Below are 20,946 nucleotides of genomic sequence, written 5' to 3'. Positions count from 1 at the left end.
TATTTTAGTTAAAAATAAATAACAGCATTGTTCCATCCCAGGTCAAAACTTTTAACATAACAAAATTCATCTGTCTATTAAGTAAGTATAAAAAGGAAGAACATCCACATGAACAAACTTCCACTTTTTTAATTTATAGTCCGTGCAATTCACGAAGACGCGCCCCACTATTCCTCCTAATCGTTTGTAGTATGTGTACAAGTAAGTAGACTCTTTAAATACTGTAGTACCTGAGATATAATATCGTACAGTGTATGATGGGTTTAAGTTTTTGTTCTCACAGTAAACATTTCCTAATAATTATATAGCTTCCATTTTGCTACAGAGAATACTATATTGATCAAGGGATCAATATAGTAAGAGAATAGGTTAGCTAGAATTTGTAAGGACAAATTCTAGCTAACCTATTCATTCTCCAAAGTGATCGTAACTCACAATCACCACTCCAACGAAGTCATTAACACAAAACTATAAATATACAACTAGTACTTATATCTATTAAAACTATCTGTTATCATTATATTGACCTTCAACTGATCTGTCATTTTCTCTCGATGCAATAAATTGATATTGCAACTGTTTGTTTTTATACTATGCTTCCGCCTTACAAGCATAGTTGAATGCAAATTGATTACGATTGATGCTGGCTAGTAAATTTATTTTTAATTTCTTAGCAACTAGTCCAGTTTTCTTGTTTGTATTGCTTTTTTTAAAGTGAATTTCCTCTACAGACGAGTATGCGTAGAACTCAAGGTACCTGTTTCTGCTCTGTTGTAGAGTAGGAAACTCAAGGAGTCCCAATCCCCTACCCTTCCCTACCCTATTCCTTCCCTACCCTATTCCTTTCCCATCCCTACCCTCCCCTATTACCCTATTCCCTCTTAAAGGGCCGACAACGCACCTGCAGCTCCTCTAACGCTGCAAGTGTCCATGGGCAACAGAAATTGCTTTCCATCAGGTGACCCGTTTGCTTGTTTGCCCCCTTATTTCATAAAAAAAAGGAGAAAATGGAGAGGTCTGTCTGTTTCCTCTTCACTATTAACGTCAACTCTCTAAATAAACATAATTACAGGCAACATCTTCATAAGTTCCTAACCAGCAGTGGTTAAACCACCTATTTGAAGAGTTTGGCACCGCTGTAGTCAGTATATCCCACAACCTATACATTTTGTATTAAACTTTACAGAAAAACCATCATTTGTGGTTTAACAAAGTAATTAATTTTATTTATATGTAGATATGTGTTATATGTCAGTCAAGGTGTGATGACTCGAGCCCTCACAAAGCTTGGCTTTCGCTAGTTCTATGATAGTTGTTTGGCTAATCTTAAATGTTTGTCCAAAACAGGTAGAATATAGCACTATGTTTTAAATAACAACTATTGTAGCATTTCATGGGTCAGCTGTTACTTTTGTGTATTTACTGAGTCTAAACTCAGTAAATATGCCACTACATACTTCTACTCTTCTCTCTTCTCTACGCACAACATTTTGTCACTTGTTTGTTAGTTGCTCATAAGAAGTTATCAAGTTAGTGTCTGGCAATCAAACAAACCAAAATTACTAACCTTATCAATCTACATATTTATGTTCTTATCAAATGTATGTTTATATAACATTCCATAACGTTTTAACTAACACTACAGCATACTGCATGTTAAATTTTTATATGAACACAAAAATTTATGTAACAGAAACTTCAATATTGTAAGGTTATGTCCTTTCAAACCTACTGATAAGTTACAAACTAAGTAAAAACAAGAAATACTATGTTTACCAACGAATATTCTCTACAAGAATGCTGAAGTATTCCATTTTTAAATAACGTACAACAAATTAACAATGTACAATTACGAAAAAACAGGTTTGATAAGTGGGTACACACAAAAATCGGCTCACCTGTAAGTAACCTCATTTTGGAAAGGGTTTCCTGGTATTTCTCTACCGTTACAATATTGCCGGCTTCAAAATGGCTCGGCGAGAGCATTAATTGCAAAAATCTGTTGACTGTAGGCGCTCTGACCTTCGCATGCGATCAACAAACGATCCAGTCATCTGATCACAAAAACAATTTATGTACGACGTGTTTAAACGTTTATATGGGGCAAATGAACGCAGAAAACCATTGCGAGAACTTTCTTTATATTAGATTCGAAGCATAACCATAAAAAAACAAAGTGATATTGGCGTAAATAGTTTTTGCAGTAATCAAACACTTAGCACAATCACAGAATGTAAACACTAGGGCAGATCACACTAATAGAACATTGCATTTACCGTCGGAGTTCGACCGATAAAACATCTTCGATATTTCAGTTTGCGGTATTCCGATCCGTTTTCGCCCTTGTCTAGCGGGCGCTTAAAGTCAGCACTTACCGGCCATGTCAAAGCCCACCACAAAACTTTAGCGAGTTCGATAGTTTTAGTACACGATCACTCTAGTATTTTGCTAAAACATTACACACAATTGCGGATGAAAATAGATTAGATTCATTTCATCATTTCATCGGTAAAAAGCAATGGCGCTCAGAAAATTCAGAAATACACAATAAATTACTGCAGAACACGGTGTTGCCATATTGAAACTGAAATTACTACTATCGCGCGGCGCGCCATATTATGACACAAGTAACGTCAATATAAAAATATAAAATATTATTTTCGATAAAAATAACGTAATAAAGGTAGCTTTTATTTTTAAATCGTATCAATTATGAAAAACAGTTGAAGTAAACTAAAAGAAAAAAAAATACAAAATTTGTGATTGGTTTACTAAGTTAACGTTAAATCAGAAATACAATTATACAAAATGCCATTAAATATTTTGTAATAAATATTAAAAAGTTAAACACAGTAGACACATTACTTTATTTTTTTCTACTATAACTGGTAGATTTCTTAAGCTATAGTAACCCTAAGCCTCTCAATGTCAAAATATGGAGCGGCTTGTTGCAAAACAGTCACAATCGAGCGCGCATTGCAATTTTGAATAAACGAGCGCCATCTAGTATCATTTCTCGTAACTTTTACTAATGCTGCTTTAGCCACAGTTGAGCCACAGCCTACGCCACAGCTAATAAAAGTTGCAACAGCCAACAGCTGTTTTAAATAACTGGCTGATTCTCCAAACCGCAAAATTTAGTTGTCCGGACTCCGGACGTATAAACTACCCGCAGAGTTACATATGTAGACCCATAGACTTTAGACCTTTGTATTTTTTTATAGTAATATAAGGTGTGATCTAACTGGGCCACTTAGGTTCTGTAGAAAAACTTAATTGTAAATATAATTAAAATTAATTTAAAGGTCGAAAAATTTATTCCCTGGACGTGTCCTGTCCCCAGAATTCACTATAAATTCCCAAAAAAAACCCACAAATACGATGAAATTCTAATTTCAAGAAATTGAATCGTAAGAGTATATGAACAAAATATTTATAAAACAATTGTATATAAACGTATATATCGTTATATAAATAGAATAAGTCATTTTAAGATTTGTCCTGGCTCACATAGTGATTCCCTATACGCTTCACTTGGAGGCTCGTACCTCCCTAGTTATAAGAAGCACGTGGTTGCGGGTGCGCAGAATGGGAGGTTCGGTAGCCTTCTAAACATCATGATGGTCCGAGTTACAAAGGAAAATATCTGATTCCCTCAACCTTGGTTCCTTACACAATTGATTCCCTATTCGCTAATTACAATGTCATTTCCAAAGTTAGGTTTGCTTAGACACGATGTAAACGACGATAATGAGTATGGTTTTTAGTTAGGCTATTTATTGTTTAACCTACATGCACACCTCAGGAAAAACTAACTTTTTATTGATTCCCTCTACATACATTTTGATGATTCCCTGGGTGTTTTAAGTAGGGAATCAAAATATTTTACATTTATTTACCTAATTGGTACATATCTGTTTATTTTTACTAAAATAAATTACATTATCTTCATATACTAACACAAATAAATGACACCAATAAGTAAAATATATAAAAAAAATTTTTTCTTAAAGTCAAAATATTTCAAATAAATTCATTTTCCGTTCATTGTATTTGGTTTTAACGAACAAGTTTAGTTTGTAGACAATTTTATACATGTTTATATTTAAATTGAACATGTTTATTTAGCTGAAAAAGCTTTTTTTTTATTAGCTTTGTTGATTCCCTAGGTTAGAAAAATTTAAATCAAAATATCTTCTAAAATTGTGAAGTGAAAAAGGGCCCAAATAGATAATTATTTTTATAATTCACTTAAGAATAATATGCGATTATTGATTTTAAAAAATATGCAGAAATAAAAATGTTCCAGGGAATCAATCAAATAAATAATCCAAATCCGGAGGAATGCCCAACTACTGTAATTTGGCTAATTGTTCTTGTAAAGTAAATAAGTGATGCAAAATACAAATATCATATTATTTACGTAAAATCCAAAACTCGTTGTTGTCGCCTGTGTCGGGTCGTGACTCGTGCATGGGTCATGACCACGAAGCTAATACAGAGGTCATGACTCATGCTTAGACTTTATGCGGGCTCCACACTCACGGCGCGAAAGCCCGCGAAGGCCACAAGCCGCGAGTGTGGAGGGTTTCGCGGCTTCGCGTTCGCGCTTTGAGGCTTTCCCCGTCCGGTGTCGTTTTTTTGGCCCGCGACATTTTGATAATGTAAGAGCAGTAGCAACAATGACTTCAATGTCCATTAAATTACTCAAATGCGCGAATGTAAATGCGAAGATTGCGAGTCTAGAGGGCCGTTTATTTTATGACGCATCGTGACTCATGGCGTGTAGCGCCCGTGAGTCGTGAATCGCGCCGCGAGTGTAGAGCCCGCTTTAGAGTTTGGACACAAATTTCCGTTTTACGTTACTTATTTTAATTTTTACGTCAAACTTATAATATGTCTATTTAAAATTTTGATTGCGAGGTTGTTGCGAGGAAATTGCAAAATAAATATTTTATCGAGTTCATTTGCTTACCGACCTTTTCGAGAGGATTTAAAAAAGACATGAGCGGAATATTTGATGAGGTAAAAAACAATTATTTTCTATAGCCTGTCAAGAAAGTGAAGAAATTAAATCGACGCATGTTTTCAAAGTTCAATTGTAATATAATGATGTAGTTTATTTAATGACGGGACCCTTGCCAGCGACGCATCTACAGTTCTTTCGGATTTTCAGACTCTGATTCGCGAATTCAAAATTATAGGCCTAGATTTGAACCTGAGGAAGTGTGAACTTTTTGTCCCTGATGATTGTGGGGATAGAGATGAGATAATATCCAGTTTCAAGGCCGTCGCCCCAGAATTATCAGTGATTGAGAAGAGTGCACTTTTTCTCTTGGGTTCACCTGTTCTAGCCGATTCTTTTCCGGACTATATGTATAAATGAAAAAACACGGAATTTTAGTGAAAGTTTAGATCGTCTTCTCCAAATTAACAGTCACATGGCATTTACTCTGATTCGATATTGTTTATTCGTTCCAAAATTTACGTATGCTTTGCGGTGTTGTCAACTCTGGAAGTTCCCAGAACTTCTCCATAGCTTAGATGACACCCTAAAGCATACGCTTTCCACAATTTTAAACATAAAATTTGATGAACGTTCCTGGACCCAAGCTACACTACCAGTAAGGTTCGGTGGCCTGGGAATACGAAAAACATCGGACACAGCTTTACCGGCGTTCTTGTCCTCGGTCCACGCAAATCGCGCAGTAATAGCCAAAATTTTAGAGCCCTCATCTTGCCTATTCGTCATTCCCTTTGCGGACGAGGCCAAGGATGCCTGGGACATTGCTAGTGCCGGCAGCGAGGTTCCCAAGAACACATCTTCCCAAAGGCTCTGGGACGAGCCCATCTGCGAACTGGTGCGTAATAAACTGTTTAACACGTCTACCAGCGCCGTAGAACGGGCTCGACTTTTGGCCGTGGAGAGGTGGGAGTCGGGAGCTTGGCTGCAGGCACTGCCATCTAAAAACACAGGAACATTGCTGGACCGTAATACATTCCGTCTTGCCACTGCCCTGCGTCTTGGTGTCCCCCATGTCGTCCCCCATCAGTGTGTTTGCGGCGCGCGCGTTGACAGCTATGGTCACCACGGGTTGTGCTGCTCGCGAAGTGCCGGACGCTTTTCACGGCATCACAACCTGAATGACCTCATTCGTCGGGCTCTTGTCACTGCCGGCGTTCCAGCGATACTGGAGCCCTCCGGTTTGGCGCGCGACGATGGCAAGAGACCCGATGGAATGACCCTGGTGCCCTGGAATGTGGGTCGGGCCCTTGTGTGGGACGCTACTTGTGTCGACACACTCGCCTCGTCCCATATTCGGAGCACCTCGAGCTGTGCGGGCGCAGCCGCAAACCAAGCAGAGAACCTCAAGCGGCGCAAATATGAGAACCTCAGCGGAGATCTTATATTTGAACCGTTTGGGGTGGAAACTCTAGGCGCATGGGGTCCGGGGGCACATAAGCTTTTTAGAGGAATATCTAAGAAGCTTGTTGAAGCCACCCGAGACCCCAGAGCTGGGAGCTACCTGGCACAGCGGATAGCAATTGCCATCCAACGTGGCAATGCTGTCAGCTTGCTGGGCACTCTGCCAGATGGGGACGACTTGGGCAAGTTTTTCTTTTTATAGTTTTATATTTAAAGTTTGTATATATAATATATCTGTATATTTTAGATAGTATTTAAGTAGCTAATAACTATATATATTAAAGAAATTAAATAGTGGCAACATCGTAGTGTCATCCCTTTCAAATCAATCTAATAAAAAAGAGATGACACTACGATGCTGCCACTTTTTAATTTCTTCACTTTCTTGACAGACTATACATCCTAATTCTAATTCTATAGTCCGTTTAGACTTGAGACTTGAGATTTGTTTTTTTGGTTTTTCCTCTCCTAGAACCTCAACTTTATGCCAGTGTTTTTCAACCTTTTAATGTGACCCCCTGGTATGAAAAAATGTTTTGCAAAAGGGTTTTCTTGGTCTGATTGAGTGATAAGTGATTATCACTTATCAGTTACGTATTTTTGTTTTTTTTTAATGAAATTTCATAAAAAAAAACAAAATACGGTACTTCCAACACAGGATCCTACGGCTTACGAAGGACCAGACTCTAAGGCCGGTATAAATAGTCAGAACTCAAGATGCATCTCGGTCTCAAGACACGGTTCAGGCTCTGTGATTGGTTGGCTGTCAAATAGGCTGCCCTGGCCGAACGTTTGATTTGGTGCATTCTGTGTGTGTACTGTGTAAGGACGTCGAGTCCGATCAGTCCTAGACTAGGGTTACACGGTCTGACATCACACATCAGTTCAGTCCATCAGTCTGGTCCAGACTGACGAGCATAGATTAAAATTATATAATATAGTAGACTGACGAGAGAATGGTCGCGTAAGGGCCAAGTACCAATCCACACATACAACAACCACACCACGTGGTCGGGTGTAAGTATATTTCGTATTGTAAATGAACTGGACCATAAACACGTACCACATTTTGCAGTCGTTGTCGACCACTTGTGTGATACCGACCACATCGCAACCACAAGCGAACTAGTGGCCGACCACATCGCAACCACAACGTTGCGTCGATGCAACAACATTTCTTCAGTGGGGCGAAACTTTCGAACCAAAAAAAAATGGGTTTCCTCTTCGAATTCCATGACTTTGGTCAACACGTGTTTACGCTTGTTTACGCTATAAAAGCCAGAGTCGAACTGCATACGACGAACCACATCGAAACCACTGGCGACAACGCAACCACGTTTGTCGATACCACAACGCAACTACAAAAAGCTGCAGCGACACACGTAACCACTTCTCGACGACATTTTGTCGTTGCGATGTGGTGTGGTTGTGGTACGTGTGGGTTGGCCCTAACCGTGTAATTGACGTACGAACAAAACCGGTGATCCACGAAGCACTTAGACTTAGTTACGTAGTTTGTGTAGTAATTTAAACTTCGGCTTTTTTCGTATCCATTCGGCCTGCCCTGCCCGGTGCAGTTCTAGATGCCGAGAACGCTATTAGTTTGCTATGTGGTATCATAGAATACTCACTAGTCTTACTCCCATGGTCGAATATGACGCTGAGTTTCTGCAGGCTGTTCTGACGCGCCTCCGCAAAGATGCTCCTCTTGCTCTTGGGCGGCGGCGCAGCCAGCGGCGACGCCACCATGGTCGTGGTAGACAAGCCAGCCATGCGACATGCCAGGTGGCTGGAAAGAATAGGTTTTGATGATGCATCTTGGAAAAGTTCAGAGCATTGAAAATAGAACTTTGGAATAAAACGATTGCTTAAGTTAAAAATCAAATGATCATCTTGAAAACCATTATCGTTGTTAGATATTCAGCCTTTTTATTTGGCATAGAGTTGTATATTCAATGCTCTCAATTTTAACCCTTTCATCGGTTTTCGGACAATACAGTCTCAACTCCCACAGGGATTGTAGAAAATCAGCGAGTAAAAATGCTTATTGTGGTCTGCAGAGCCCTAAAAGTATTTTGAAGAAGGCTTAGTTGTTTGGACTAATGGCCTGTTTAGTAATTGGTATTCAAGGTTAAACTATATTACTTGTATTCGCGTGTGTGGGATAAGCCTTTTAAGTAAACCCGGGATGTCTGTAAAATATTGTGTACTTACTTTAATTTTTCAATGACTATAGTGGACTGCATTTTATCTTATTCCATAAGTTTCGAAATATTAGTTTTGCAACTAGCATTTCCTGACTCTCATCCTTGAGGTCTTAGTTAGAATGATCTTTTAAAGATTTCCCCTGAGAGAAAAGCTATAGGTATATTTACAACCATAATGATCTCTCAAGAGTTAAGTAGTACATTAAATAGTCAGCATCTTGCGGATAAAACTTTGGCTCTTGGCCAGTTATAGGTGTGTCTAAACACGAGTTGATACGTCAGTCAAGGTCAGATCATGGATATAGTACGTGTTTTAACAAACAACATTTTTAAAACTAGACTTGATCGTATGTTTCTCTCAGAAAACCAAATTGCTTGTTCCAAAATTAACCAAAAATAGAAAAAAGCTGCGCCATTTCATTTCGAAACCGAAAAGCTGTTGCTCATTTGTAAAAAGGCAAAAAATCTAATAAATAGTTACAAAAGTATTTTAATAATTTTATTTTTAAACTACTCTTTACACCGTTTTCAAGCAGTTTTGGTGGCGGAATCCTTTCAAATGACATTTCAGACGGACCCCCAAAAAGAAAATGTTTTGTCTTGGAATGAGTTGTCCCCATGCTGGTGTCTTATATTATGATTTATGACATATTTTCTTAAAACAATTTATGCATCGCACGCTGAGCACCTACAAGGCCTTTACGAAGGCCCAGGGTTCCGGAAGCACATTCTGAGAATGGCTTGGCTAGATAGCGTTTGACGATGTTGCACAGTCCAAAATCTATATCTGTAAACTGTAATTCAGTAGTAGTCACCCAGTTCTTGAACTTAAATTGCAAGTAATTAAAAAGTTATTTTCGTGAGAATTTTTTGGCAGCCGAGCAAAACACACGTATATAATTATGTACACACATAGTACATACAAATAAATTACATGTAACAACACATTATTACATCTTATATATTTAAACGAGCAATTCTTGTATATATATATATATATATATATATATATATATATATATATATATATATATATATATATATATATATATATATATATATATATATATATATATATATATATATATATATATATATATATATATATATATATTTCCACCCCGGAGTTGATATTACGTCCTACATGGCGGTTTTTACCGATGATATTGCGTCCGACTGACTTGTTGCATCCTGTATACGGACGCAAGATTGACCATCTCTCAAATTCAGCCAGAAGTAGTGTTAAGGTTAGTACAATGGCTGGGTGAAATATTGGCATGGACGTTGTTTTGTCACCGGAATGCTTTTCGGCGTATTTCTTAGTTCCGCTATTTGGCGCGCGAATTTTGGAGGTCGCTACTGTGCGCCGTATATCAGTGGCGTATATTCGATACTTTGTTTACGTATAACACGCCGATAGTGTGGATTCCTGTATATAATAAAAGTTTTTATCAATTCTAATGTGTGATTTAATTACGTCCCACAAAACTACATCGTCCCAGAGGAGACGCGGGGGTGACAGAGGCGAGGGGGCGGAGTTCGCTCGCGACATGCAAGGGCAATGTTTTTGTTTATATTTTTTGCCGGCCAGCGCGGACGTAATGACGCTTGTGGTATAAATATTGTGTAGTGGGGCGAATATTTGAGAGAGACTAAATTCATGTCTTCGTAGTTGGGTTCAAAACGCCTTCGTAAATTTGATGTAACATTACACATTTCAATGTCTAATTAACTTACGAAAATGCTGCTAAGACTATTTGAAAGTAGAGTTAATATTTCAAAAGTTATTATAAAAAAAAGTACCAAATTATGAAATTTTTGCGTGTCGTTTTGTTACTGCCGCTTACAATTTATTATTTATAAAAAAAATGAGCTAGAAAGGATTAAAAATTTAATGTTAATTTGAAGATAAAGAACTAATAAACTATCCGATACCAACAAATAACACATCAACTTACATTAAATAACTAAAAATTATATTTTTAAAATGTTCATAAAATTCGCGTCATTGTCCTGCGCATTGTTTGTTTTGAATGCCTTGCCGATATACTCAACGTGACGGGTTGAAACCTATTTTGCGATAAAATCTGCTGGCTCACTTTATTTGATCGCAGTGCTTTGGTGTCGATAGAGGTCTTCGTTTTATGCAGATGAGTCTTTGAAATACGTTCTAAAAAAAATTCCAAATAAGACGTCATTTACATTTCTCGATGTGTGCCAACATTTGTCTGTTTTTCACTACTTTTTTTTATACCAAGTTATAAAGGCCCGCAACATTTCTAAGTTCTTAATAATTTTCTTAGTTTTCTTTATATCACTACTTAATTATAAACGAATTTAGTGAATTCCTCATTTTCCTGAACGTCTTTTTCCTGAATAGCCCTAAAAACATAATGACGATCATTCAGAATAATGATCAAATCTGTAACTGTATTTCAGGAAAACAGGGACAAATATATCGAATCGATGCAATGTCGATATTACAATTAGGTAGTTATTTGACACATTTTCGAAAAATAGTAGTAGAATAGTAAGAAAAGTAGTAAAAATGTTATCTACACTTCAATATTATAAAGCAGGAGAGGTTGTTTGTTTGTTTGAACGCGTTAATCTCAGGAACTACTAGTCCGATTTGAAAAATTATTTCAGTGTTAGATAGCCCGTTTATCGAGGAAGGCTATAAGGAATATTTTATCACGCCAAGAATAATAGGGGCGAAGAAATAGAGGAAAATGTGGAAAAAACCGGGGGAAATTATTTGAAAGAGGGCTTATTTGAACACACTAATCTCAGGAACTACTGGTCCGATTTGAAAGATTCTTTCAGTGTTAGATAGCCCATTTATCGAGGAAGTTCATATGCTATATTTTTTTACGCTAAGACTAATAGAAGCTAAGAAATAGAGGAAAAAACGGGGGAAATTATTTGAAGGGGCTTATCTCACGAGCTACTGGAGCAATTTTTCTGTTATTTGGTACAGATAACTGATAAGAATTAAGAAATTGACCACGTGAAGGATCGTAGGCTATTTTTTGTGCCCTAATTTGTCTGTGAAATATCTAATTTACGCGAGCGAAGCCGCGCGGAACGTTTGATAATAAAATATTATTTGAGAAATAATAAATAGGTATCAGAATTATTATTATTTAACAGGTGCACATTTTTTATTGCAGGTGACTCGAAAAGGTAGAATATATTTTTTTAAAGGCAGATTTTGGTATTAGCTATATTTTAGGAAATACATTTTTATAATAAATCAACACTTTTACTAACATACAAGTTTTATTGAAAATCCTATTTTTTACTTATAATAATAATAACCCCCACACCGGTTTCGGTGACGGTGGCTGGTTTCATTGAAACCAGGCCAGTTACGCAGGAGTAATTTTATAGTGCCCAAGTGTGTGCGCAGTACACATGAGCACTCTCTATTCCTTTTAACTCTCATAACCCAGTGGGACGGACGACCGACACGACTGGCGAGAGATGCGCAGGACCGACTTTTACATGCCCATCCGTGATCCGACGCATGGATCATCTTACTTGTCAGACCTTATTTTCCTGTTCTGAGTGTCAGACAATCAGGTGATCAGCTTGCAATATCCTACGTCCTTACTAAACTTGGAAATAACAATTAAAAATATGTTTCCAACGCGGGAATCAAACCTCTGAGTCAAGAGTCACGCTCTGGACCACTGGACAACGGAGGCGTTTATAATAATAATATAATCAGCACGAATATGGATAAGATTTTTTAAATAATCATTATTCTCAACAAATTGTCATTATTCTAAGTAAACACGTCATTTTCCACAAATTTTGTCATTGTCATGAACAACAGTTTTTACTTAATATTAAATATCTCTTAAATTATTTAAATTTTTTTCGTGACTCTTACAGAATGGTAATTCTATTTCGGTGTCTTTTAACACCAGAAACATTCAGAGCAATATTTAAGGGTTTTTTTAAAAAACACAATTTTTGGCCTAAAATAACATTTTGAGTAGATTCACCCAGTGGAAGTAAAATAACAGGCACAATAAAAAGAAGTGCTAGGATACTCTCATTAGTAAGTAAGTATCCCATTAAGTATATTAAAAATAATGAGTAGGTAAGTACCTAGTAGGTTTTAATTTATACTTGGTTTGTAAATTTAAATTTTGGTTATTATCTATAATAGTACCTATTATTTCTGTTTATTTGTTTTGTACAAAAAGAGGACGGTATTTGATTATAATACAAGTTCACAATAATAATAAATTTTTTCGTAAGTAGTAGGTTAACGCGCGCGCGTAAACAAACACGACGCGACGTTGCGTTCTGTGCTGTGATAGTCATAGTCAATCATGGTTGTCGTGATTGATGTAGATCGTTTTTTTAAAAGAAGTGATTTTAAAAACTATTTTAAAGACAAATAAAATGGCCGTCGACCCATTTTGTAATACAAAAAAAATGTTTTAATTGTGGTGCAACGACCAAGAATAATATCAATATTATTATAAATCATTTTGTTCTACCTATGAAACGAAAGAACATAAAATCGTTTTACAAATCTTCATTTTTCTGGTGCAGCATTTGTAAATATGCAATTTACGATCATTATCCTGACGTCGAGTGTCCTGTTTGTTGTTGAACTGTTTATATAGATACTTACCTGTCTAAAAGTATTTTGGATCGATTGTATTAACTACATACCTACGTATATGATTTTCTTTGATAAGTACTTACCTATTGTATATTTTAAACAAAAGCCCATCAGTGACTGAGTTTAGACTGCGAATTGGGTTGGGACTAATGTATTTTTAAATATCTATACTTACTAATATTGTAGAGACGAAATATTTAATCGTTTGCTTATTACTATTTAACTTACGAGTTACGAGACTACTGAACCAATTTAAATAATTCTTTCGCTATTAGAAAGCCACGGTAATGAGAAGTGAAATAGCCCAAACAAGTGCATCGAAACTCGACGTCAAGTGGTTACCGGGTCATGAGCTAGGCTGTACACTGTACAGTGTTCTGAGATTTTTTTTAAATGTTGACTTGGTGACTTCCTTCATTTATAAATCGACACCCTTGACAAGATTTATAGTAACTGTGATGGCATACTTATAATAATTATAATGTACTTTTATTCAGCTCGATAACATAAAAACCTTAAGCTAGACAATTACAACATGCAAATTATTTTATTTTCAATGGTTTTTTATATTAGAATGTTAAGATCGCAACCGGCAGCTTAGCTAGGTTACAGTTTAAACTGTGTTAAAGCCACCGGACCCTTTCCCAACTACTGATCGCATATCGCTGATTTTACATTTCAGGCAATTAAAATTAGATAACAAATCAAATCAATGTTTAAAATTAATCAAACTTGATACAATAAACAAAAGGTACAAAAAACGATCGAAACGATCTACATCAATCACGACAACCATGATTGACTATGACTATCACAGCACAGAACGCAACGTCGCGTCGTGTTTGTTTACGCGCGCGCGTTAAGCTACTACTTACGAAAAAATTTATTATTATTGTGAACTTGTATTATAATCAAATACCGTCCTCTTTTTGTACAAAACAAATAAACAGAAATAATAGGTACTATTATAGATAATAACCATAATTTAAATTTACAAACAAAGTATTGTTGTGTAATTTTTGTGTAGTTGTGTAATTTTTTGAGATTTTGGACTGATTTATCTTATTTTTGATAGGTACGTTAATAATTTTTTAAGCGTTTTTATTTTTCTTTTCGACGCCTAAAGGGCCTTTTTTGAGACTTTGTACTGATAGGTATGTCTGATATGTGATTCTTCAGGTTAATATTTTTCTAAGCATTTTTGTTTTATTTTTTTAACGCCTAAACGGCTAATAACGAATTTCAATTTGTTAAATTTTATCAACTTGTCACGTGGGCAGAGCCAAAATTGAAAACTAGTATTGCTTACATACACAAGTTAATTATAGTCAATGTCACAGTAAATTAGCCTCTGGGCGATTCCATTATCGCGGGTGCAACATTTTGACGCACTTAAAGCATCCTACTGACAAAATAAAACACATTTATTAATAAACTATCTTTTGAAGGTATACATTTTAACTAGTTCAATCATAAATTGTAAATGAAAACTAAAATTAAATCTAAGAAAAGCCACAAAACATGTTTGAAGTGCTATCGCGGGTGCAACTAAATTGGTCCTCTATTAAGAACTCGGACGGGTTCATTTGAGAATACTGCTAATTGTGGAACTTTTAGTAATTTATTAACTCATATTTCAAAAGTGTATAAGACAAAGAAATTATTTAACTAGATACAATTAATTTGAGTAATTAGTACTAGGAATTATTAACAATTTTCACGATCGCGGGTGCAACATCAGAATATCGCGGGCGCAACGAGTCTAAAGAAATTGAATTTATTCATAAGTCTGCCACTAATTTCTACATTTTTGATATGCAATACATAATATTATTAGTAAATTGTAATAATACTATTTAAAATTTTCTTATTTTTTAATTATCAGTCATTTATCGAAAAAAACAATTAAATAATGTAACTTAAGCAAACCTTTTTCGATGTATTGTTATAAAACCGAACTACAGCACAGGTGTGCTGTATTTCGGTTAATTCAAAATTAATATTTATAATTTAAAAGAATATGGGCGAATTATAAGTAAAAATATTTTTTTCAAAGAACAATATTAAATATTAATTATTTTTCCTATCATTTGTAGCATTTCTTCTAAAATATTTAAAAATAAAATAATATAAATCATGATTTTGAAACATCTGTTAAGTATTACATGAAATATTTAGAAAAATATAAAACACGATGTGACTCCATTCAAATTTTTATAAATCTTGTAATTACATGTAAAGTAATAATAACAAATATAATCTAACGTTATTGTTTACCTAAATGATATAAAATAAGACGAAAATCACTAGAATAGTCAAAAAATAATTTGTTGCATTTCCAATTGTACTGCTTCGATCGCGGGCGCAACCACTTTAAAGGTTCTGTTTTTGTATTAAAAATAATAAAATAGTTTGTTACAATGATTAATTCTAATTTCCCTCACATTTCTCCTTACTTTCACAAAGTTTTAAATTATTAACAACATATTTTAGCGAGAAAACTAAACTTTTGTGCCTTTTTTATCGCGGGTGCAACCATGGCAATTTTCCTTTAATAATGTTTGAAAACTATTTCAAAATTGTTGTACGCATTACTATAGTATTTGCAACGAAATAGAAACTTATATTATACAGTCAATATTATGTATTAAAATTTAACTTCGAGATAGTGATTTAGAGTAAAAATGATCATGTGTGGCATAAGCAGTTTTTCTCGCGCCGTTAGATGATATCACTTCAAAATGCTCTAAATCATTCAAATTACAATTTTTACTCATAAAAGTTCTTTTGCTAGTAAATATACATCTTTTTATTTATAATTCAATAAAAAAACGTAACAAATGCTATACTTTAAAAATTCGTGTTGAGGGTCGTCTCTAGCGGAATCGCCCCTCTCAACTGGTCGTTCTTAAAATTGTTAATTTCTTAAATTACTTTTATATTCCTATTTCGGTGTATTTGATTTGTCCGACACTTTGATTATTATGACCATGGGTTTATTGTTGTACCTACTTGATTTTAAACAATAAAACTTAAAAATACCTACTACCGAAACAATTGTTTTATTTTGTGTTCATACTTAAGTTCAGAAGAAACACGCTCACATAAATAAAATGCTTCCCACATCATATCTATCATAATTATCCTTAATATTTTTTAGTTAGCCTAGCGGACTTACCTAATTATAATTTAAAATTTAATTAATCTATGTAATATAGGGATAACTTGTTTTTAATGTCTGTTATGTACTCCAAGTTATAGAAATAAGTAATTCATTTTAATCGACTTCATAAAGAGGGATGATTCTCTATTCATACATACATATCGTCACTCCTCATTGGGGTAGACAGAGACCACATCACGCAATGAATTTATTGGGATCTATTATATAGATACCTATGTATGTATCGATATAACATATAAGGTTAGGAGGAAGCAACAAACTCAACAGTTTATGGCGTACATACAAAAATAATATACGGTACCGATATAATCTCAAATATAGTAAGGAGTCATTTAATTAGTAGAATGTATGGAATTAATATAGTACAATATACGGTATCAATATATCCATACATTTGAATGGATGTAGGAAAAACGATTAAATGCATGGAACGAATACAAAAATATACAATGGGTCACATGATTTCCATCGCGAACGGACGCAAAAAACCAGCGAGAATTATTTCAAATTGAATATTTAATTTTCGTACGTAAACAAAATTTCTCGTCGACAATAGAATTCACATGACAGCAATGTAACTATATTCGCACGAATAACAATTAAAAAGTCATTGGAAATGGTAGACGCCATAGGTTTCGACTTTGAAAAGACGCAACAAGTCTTCGGCGATTTAATATATATATATATATATATATATATATATATATATATATATATATATATATATATATATATATATATATATATATATATATATATATATAATTGGAATCTCGGAATCGGCTCCAACGATTTTCATGAAATTTAGTATACTTAGAGGGGCTTTCGGGGGCGATAAATCGATCTAGCTAGGAATAATTTCTAGAAAATGTCATTTTCATCGGATCGGATACCGAGCAAAGCTCGGTCAAACAGCTAGTAATTTATTATACACAACAAGTATGTAGAGTACAGAGCTCAAATTTTATTACTTGGATGATATTACTGTCTGCCGATTCTTCCTGATAAGAGAAACCAAGCCAACATTTTAGTTCTTCACTGCAAACCTAATTAACATGAACTATGCTTACGATTGTAGACCCCCATTTTTGTCAGGCCCAACGTGGGCTCCCGTCGAGTCTCGCGTGAACCCCTGGGGGTTTACAACATGACTGGTGAGTGGTGAGACATGTTCAATCTATCTAAGATAGATTCTAAAATACATGTATACTTTTGGGCTTTGGCTCATTATTCCCTAGTGAGCCTGCTGTACTGTAATGAGTTAATGACTAAGGACCTATGGACCTAACCCTAATCCCTAAGCCCTATGCCCTAAGGCTGCGTTTCCACTGAAGCGGAGCGGAGCTTAGCGGTGCCGAATTGACCAATCACCATGCTCGAAATCTTCGCTGTCATTCCGCTGGAATAGCACGATTGGTCAATTCGAGCACCGCTAAGCTCCGCTCCGCTTCAGTGGAAACGCAGCCTTAGGGTCTGGATTATGGTCCTTAGAAATGGAACAAACTGTTGGAGCTTTTATTATTCTGGCGCAATCGGGTAATTAAATGATACGCTTATCGCAGTTAGATAAAAAAATAAGAAAAAAAATATCTCAGTAAGTCTAAAAGGAAGATGGGCACCCTTCGTCCACTCCTAGTAGAAAATGAAAAAAAAGTTAATCTTTTAATACCAGGCTCTAAAAGCTTGTTGCTACATTTTATTAAGTAGGTATGTACCTATGTTCGTATTTTATAAAATATTTTTAACTTTTTTTAACTAGATAGCTAAGTAACAATGACCAATATTATGTCCATTTCAAAAATATGAAAAAAAATAATCCAATTCCACGTTTGAAAACATTTAAATTCAGAGCTATACAATACGTCGTTCTATTTTCAAGTTTTTTCATTCGTTCGATGCGGTTTTCACGGGGCTTACAAAATATGTAGGACAATGTTTTTAGCTGCAGTTCTAGGGCATAAGGTTCATCTGTTATGCCCTGAGCTGGTTTTCGAGGCAAATGAGTAGATGATAAATGATAAGTAATACTTAGTAAGTTGTTAACATGGACAACCAGTGTCACAATTATTATTTTTAACAAAAAATTAAATCCGACTTCCAAGGTAAAAACAATAATAATATGAACTAAAATGTATTAAATAACTCTTACTCTATAATAGTGCCTTTTTCAGAATTCGTCCTCTGGTTTTGCCCTACTAGAGATAGGAATAGCTCATAATTGACATAAAATATATGTCTCTAATGTCTAATGTGAGTTATTCCTATTTCTAGTAGGGCAAAACCAGAGATAGATCAAATATTGGGAACGGCCGTAAGTTGACGCGGACGAAGTCGCGGGCAACAGTTAGTTTTATATAAGTATTTGTGGCCAGTCAAATCATAACGAGGTAAACACCGTGACCTAAATGTCACACACACGTTAAAACAAATATTTACTGTGGTCTGTGGTTATTAGTAGTGCGGGAAAGAAATCATACCAACATACGTCGTTGAATCTTTGCGTTTGAGAAAAAATATGTATTTTATAAAACACAGTACAATACAGTCTTATAATCCAGTGATCCAATCCAGCGCTGGACTGCTACTGGAAAATTGGGCACTGGGAATGTGCTGGGAATGCACTGAATTGTACTTTAATGCATTCTAGTAGCAATCCTCTGCTGGATTATGGATTGGAATAATGTAAAGTGGCCATTAGGGTTCTCCAAAGGAGCTTTCAGCTGATAAATATAAAATATAAAACTTCTGTCTAAGCTTGCTTGCATAATTGTGCCCAGTGCGGCGTCTAGTCTGTATGAAATATTACATCGTTCTTTTTTTAAATGGCCCCTTTCTATGGCCATCTTGTACCCCCATTTTAGTAACGGGACGAGCGTTGTTTGTTAACCATGAATGACATCTTCATCATGGTTCTACGCAATAAAGACATGACAAGATATTTCACCCAGGTTTAACTGTAGCCCAGATTAGTGCTAGTAAATAATCGATGTAAAGTTAAATTTGGAGCTCAAGTTTTAACCCTTACTTCGACCCTGTATCTCAACCACACACATTAATTAATCTAAACAACATTGTTTCAGGACTCTGCCGATCCCCTGACACAGCTGCGTGTGGACTGTTTGGAAAGTACGTAAGTTATTGACAGTTAATGTCACAGATATTACATTATCCATACTTCCATTCTAATTAGAAATGCGAAAGTGTGTCTATCTGTCTGTCCGTCTGTCTGCCAGTCTGTCTGTTACAACGAGACGAGTTTTGGCGCAACAGAGTTGCGGGCGTCATCTATGTAGTAATATTACAAGGTACAAACACTTACGGATTTTGTCGCGGAACACTTTTTAATCCCGACGTTTCGGCTACTTTACAGCGGTTTAATAAAAGTGCTTCGCGACAAAATCCGTACCTAAGTGTTTGAACCTTGTAATATAATGAGTGATACTCGCGTAAACCTAAGAAATCATTATATGTAGTAATAGATTAAAGTCCCTCATATGAGACCAGCAGATTGTTACAGTGGATCGATAAATTGGCTTTCGCCTAATTTCTTCTTCATCTTAGAAAGAAACGTTGTTGTAGATAATTGGCCAAAATTCTGCACGTTCGGTGACCACTATAATATTTAAATAGTCGTTGTTGTAATTGGCCAAAATTCTGCACGTTCGGTGACCACTATAATATTTAAATAGTCGTGTGTAAAAATTGTAAAAAAAATTGCAATTCTTCCAAATGACGCCATTTTGATCAACCTATTTATTGATCACCATGTCCAAACTTAAATATAATTTGAGACTCAATTCAATTAAATTACTCGCCGCGTAGTGAGAAGACATTAACATAATAATGCATACAAATTATAAATTACCGGAGATGAGAATCTTAATGTCATTGTTTTTTAAATTAATAATAATTATTAATTTAGGATGTCCTTATTGAAGAAAATTACATTACAAAGGACCTTCTCGATCGTGTCAGTTTTCTAAGAAAATTGTTAATCATAATATAATGAGAAGTAAAGGACATAGGATACTTTTTATCCCGAAAAATGTACGGTTCCCGCACGATAAATTTTGCGTCGCGTAAAAATAACATTTTTGGTCCTCCCCCCTCATTTCCTTGCATTTCAGACAGTACCCAAGTGCGGCAGATGTACGAGGCGTTCCAGGAATGCGAGGAGAGGGTCACGTCGAAGTCGTATACCGCGGAAACCTGCGAGCAGGAGGTGGTGGATCTGATGCAGGCGTTGGATAAGTGTGTGGGCAAGAGGCTGTTCCAGCAGCTGGTGTAATAAACTGATTTAGGGTTACTTTAGTATTTTTATTTATTGTAGGCTAGATCGAAATTGGAAATGATTATGCGATACGTGAGGATATCGGTATACTGCAGTCTGCAGGCTGCAGCCTTACCCCGAAACTAATACGATTTTGATTTACGAGTCTTCTTCTTCTTCCAGTGCCTCTCCAATTACTGAAGGTTGGCAGTC

The 20,946-nt window shown here is 35.5% G+C and overlaps 2 protein-coding genes across 5 annotated transcripts in view; one reads left to right on the top strand and one right to left on the bottom strand.

The window, feature by feature from the left end:
• LOC121737817 (protein phosphatase PP2A 55 kDa regulatory subunit) overlaps positions 1 to 20,946 on the bottom strand; it is a 57,934-nt gene that overhangs the window by 22,798 nt on the left and 14,190 nt on the right. The window contains exons 1-2 of one of the 4 annotated variants that reach the window (XM_042129528.1): positions 2,277 to 2,578; positions 1,899 to 2,054 (exon numbers count right to left, since the gene is read on the bottom strand). In XM_042129528.1, coding sequence (XP_041985462.1) covers positions 1,899 to 1,986 — 88 coding nt within the window. In that variant the 5' untranslated portion in view covers positions 1,987 to 2,054; positions 2,277 to 2,578. Of the gene's footprint in view, positions 1 to 1,898; positions 2,055 to 2,276; positions 2,579 to 8,058; positions 8,217 to 20,946 lie in introns of those variants that run through there. The other 3 variants (XM_042129526.1, XM_042129529.1, XM_042129530.1) reach the window with 3 other exon arrangements.
• Positions 4,931 to 20,769, top strand: LOC121737819. Its single transcript, XM_042129533.1, has 3 exons — positions 4,931 to 5,025; positions 19,544 to 19,589; positions 20,591 to 20,769. The coding sequence occupies exons 1-3, from the start codon at positions 5,005 to 5,007 to the stop codon at positions 20,749 to 20,751; spliced, it is 228 nt and encodes a 75-aa protein (XP_041985467.1). The 5' UTR covers positions 4,931 to 5,004; the 3' UTR covers positions 20,752 to 20,769.

The sequence above is a fragment of the Aricia agestis genome, chromosome 21, assembly GCF_905147365.1.
Source record: "Aricia agestis chromosome 21, ilAriAges1.1, whole genome shotgun sequence".
Lineage (NCBI taxonomy): Eukaryota > Metazoa > Arthropoda > Insecta > Lepidoptera > Lycaenidae > Aricia > Aricia agestis.
Note: the sequence above shows the minus strand (reverse complement) of the source record. Positions and strands in the feature narration are given on the sequence as shown.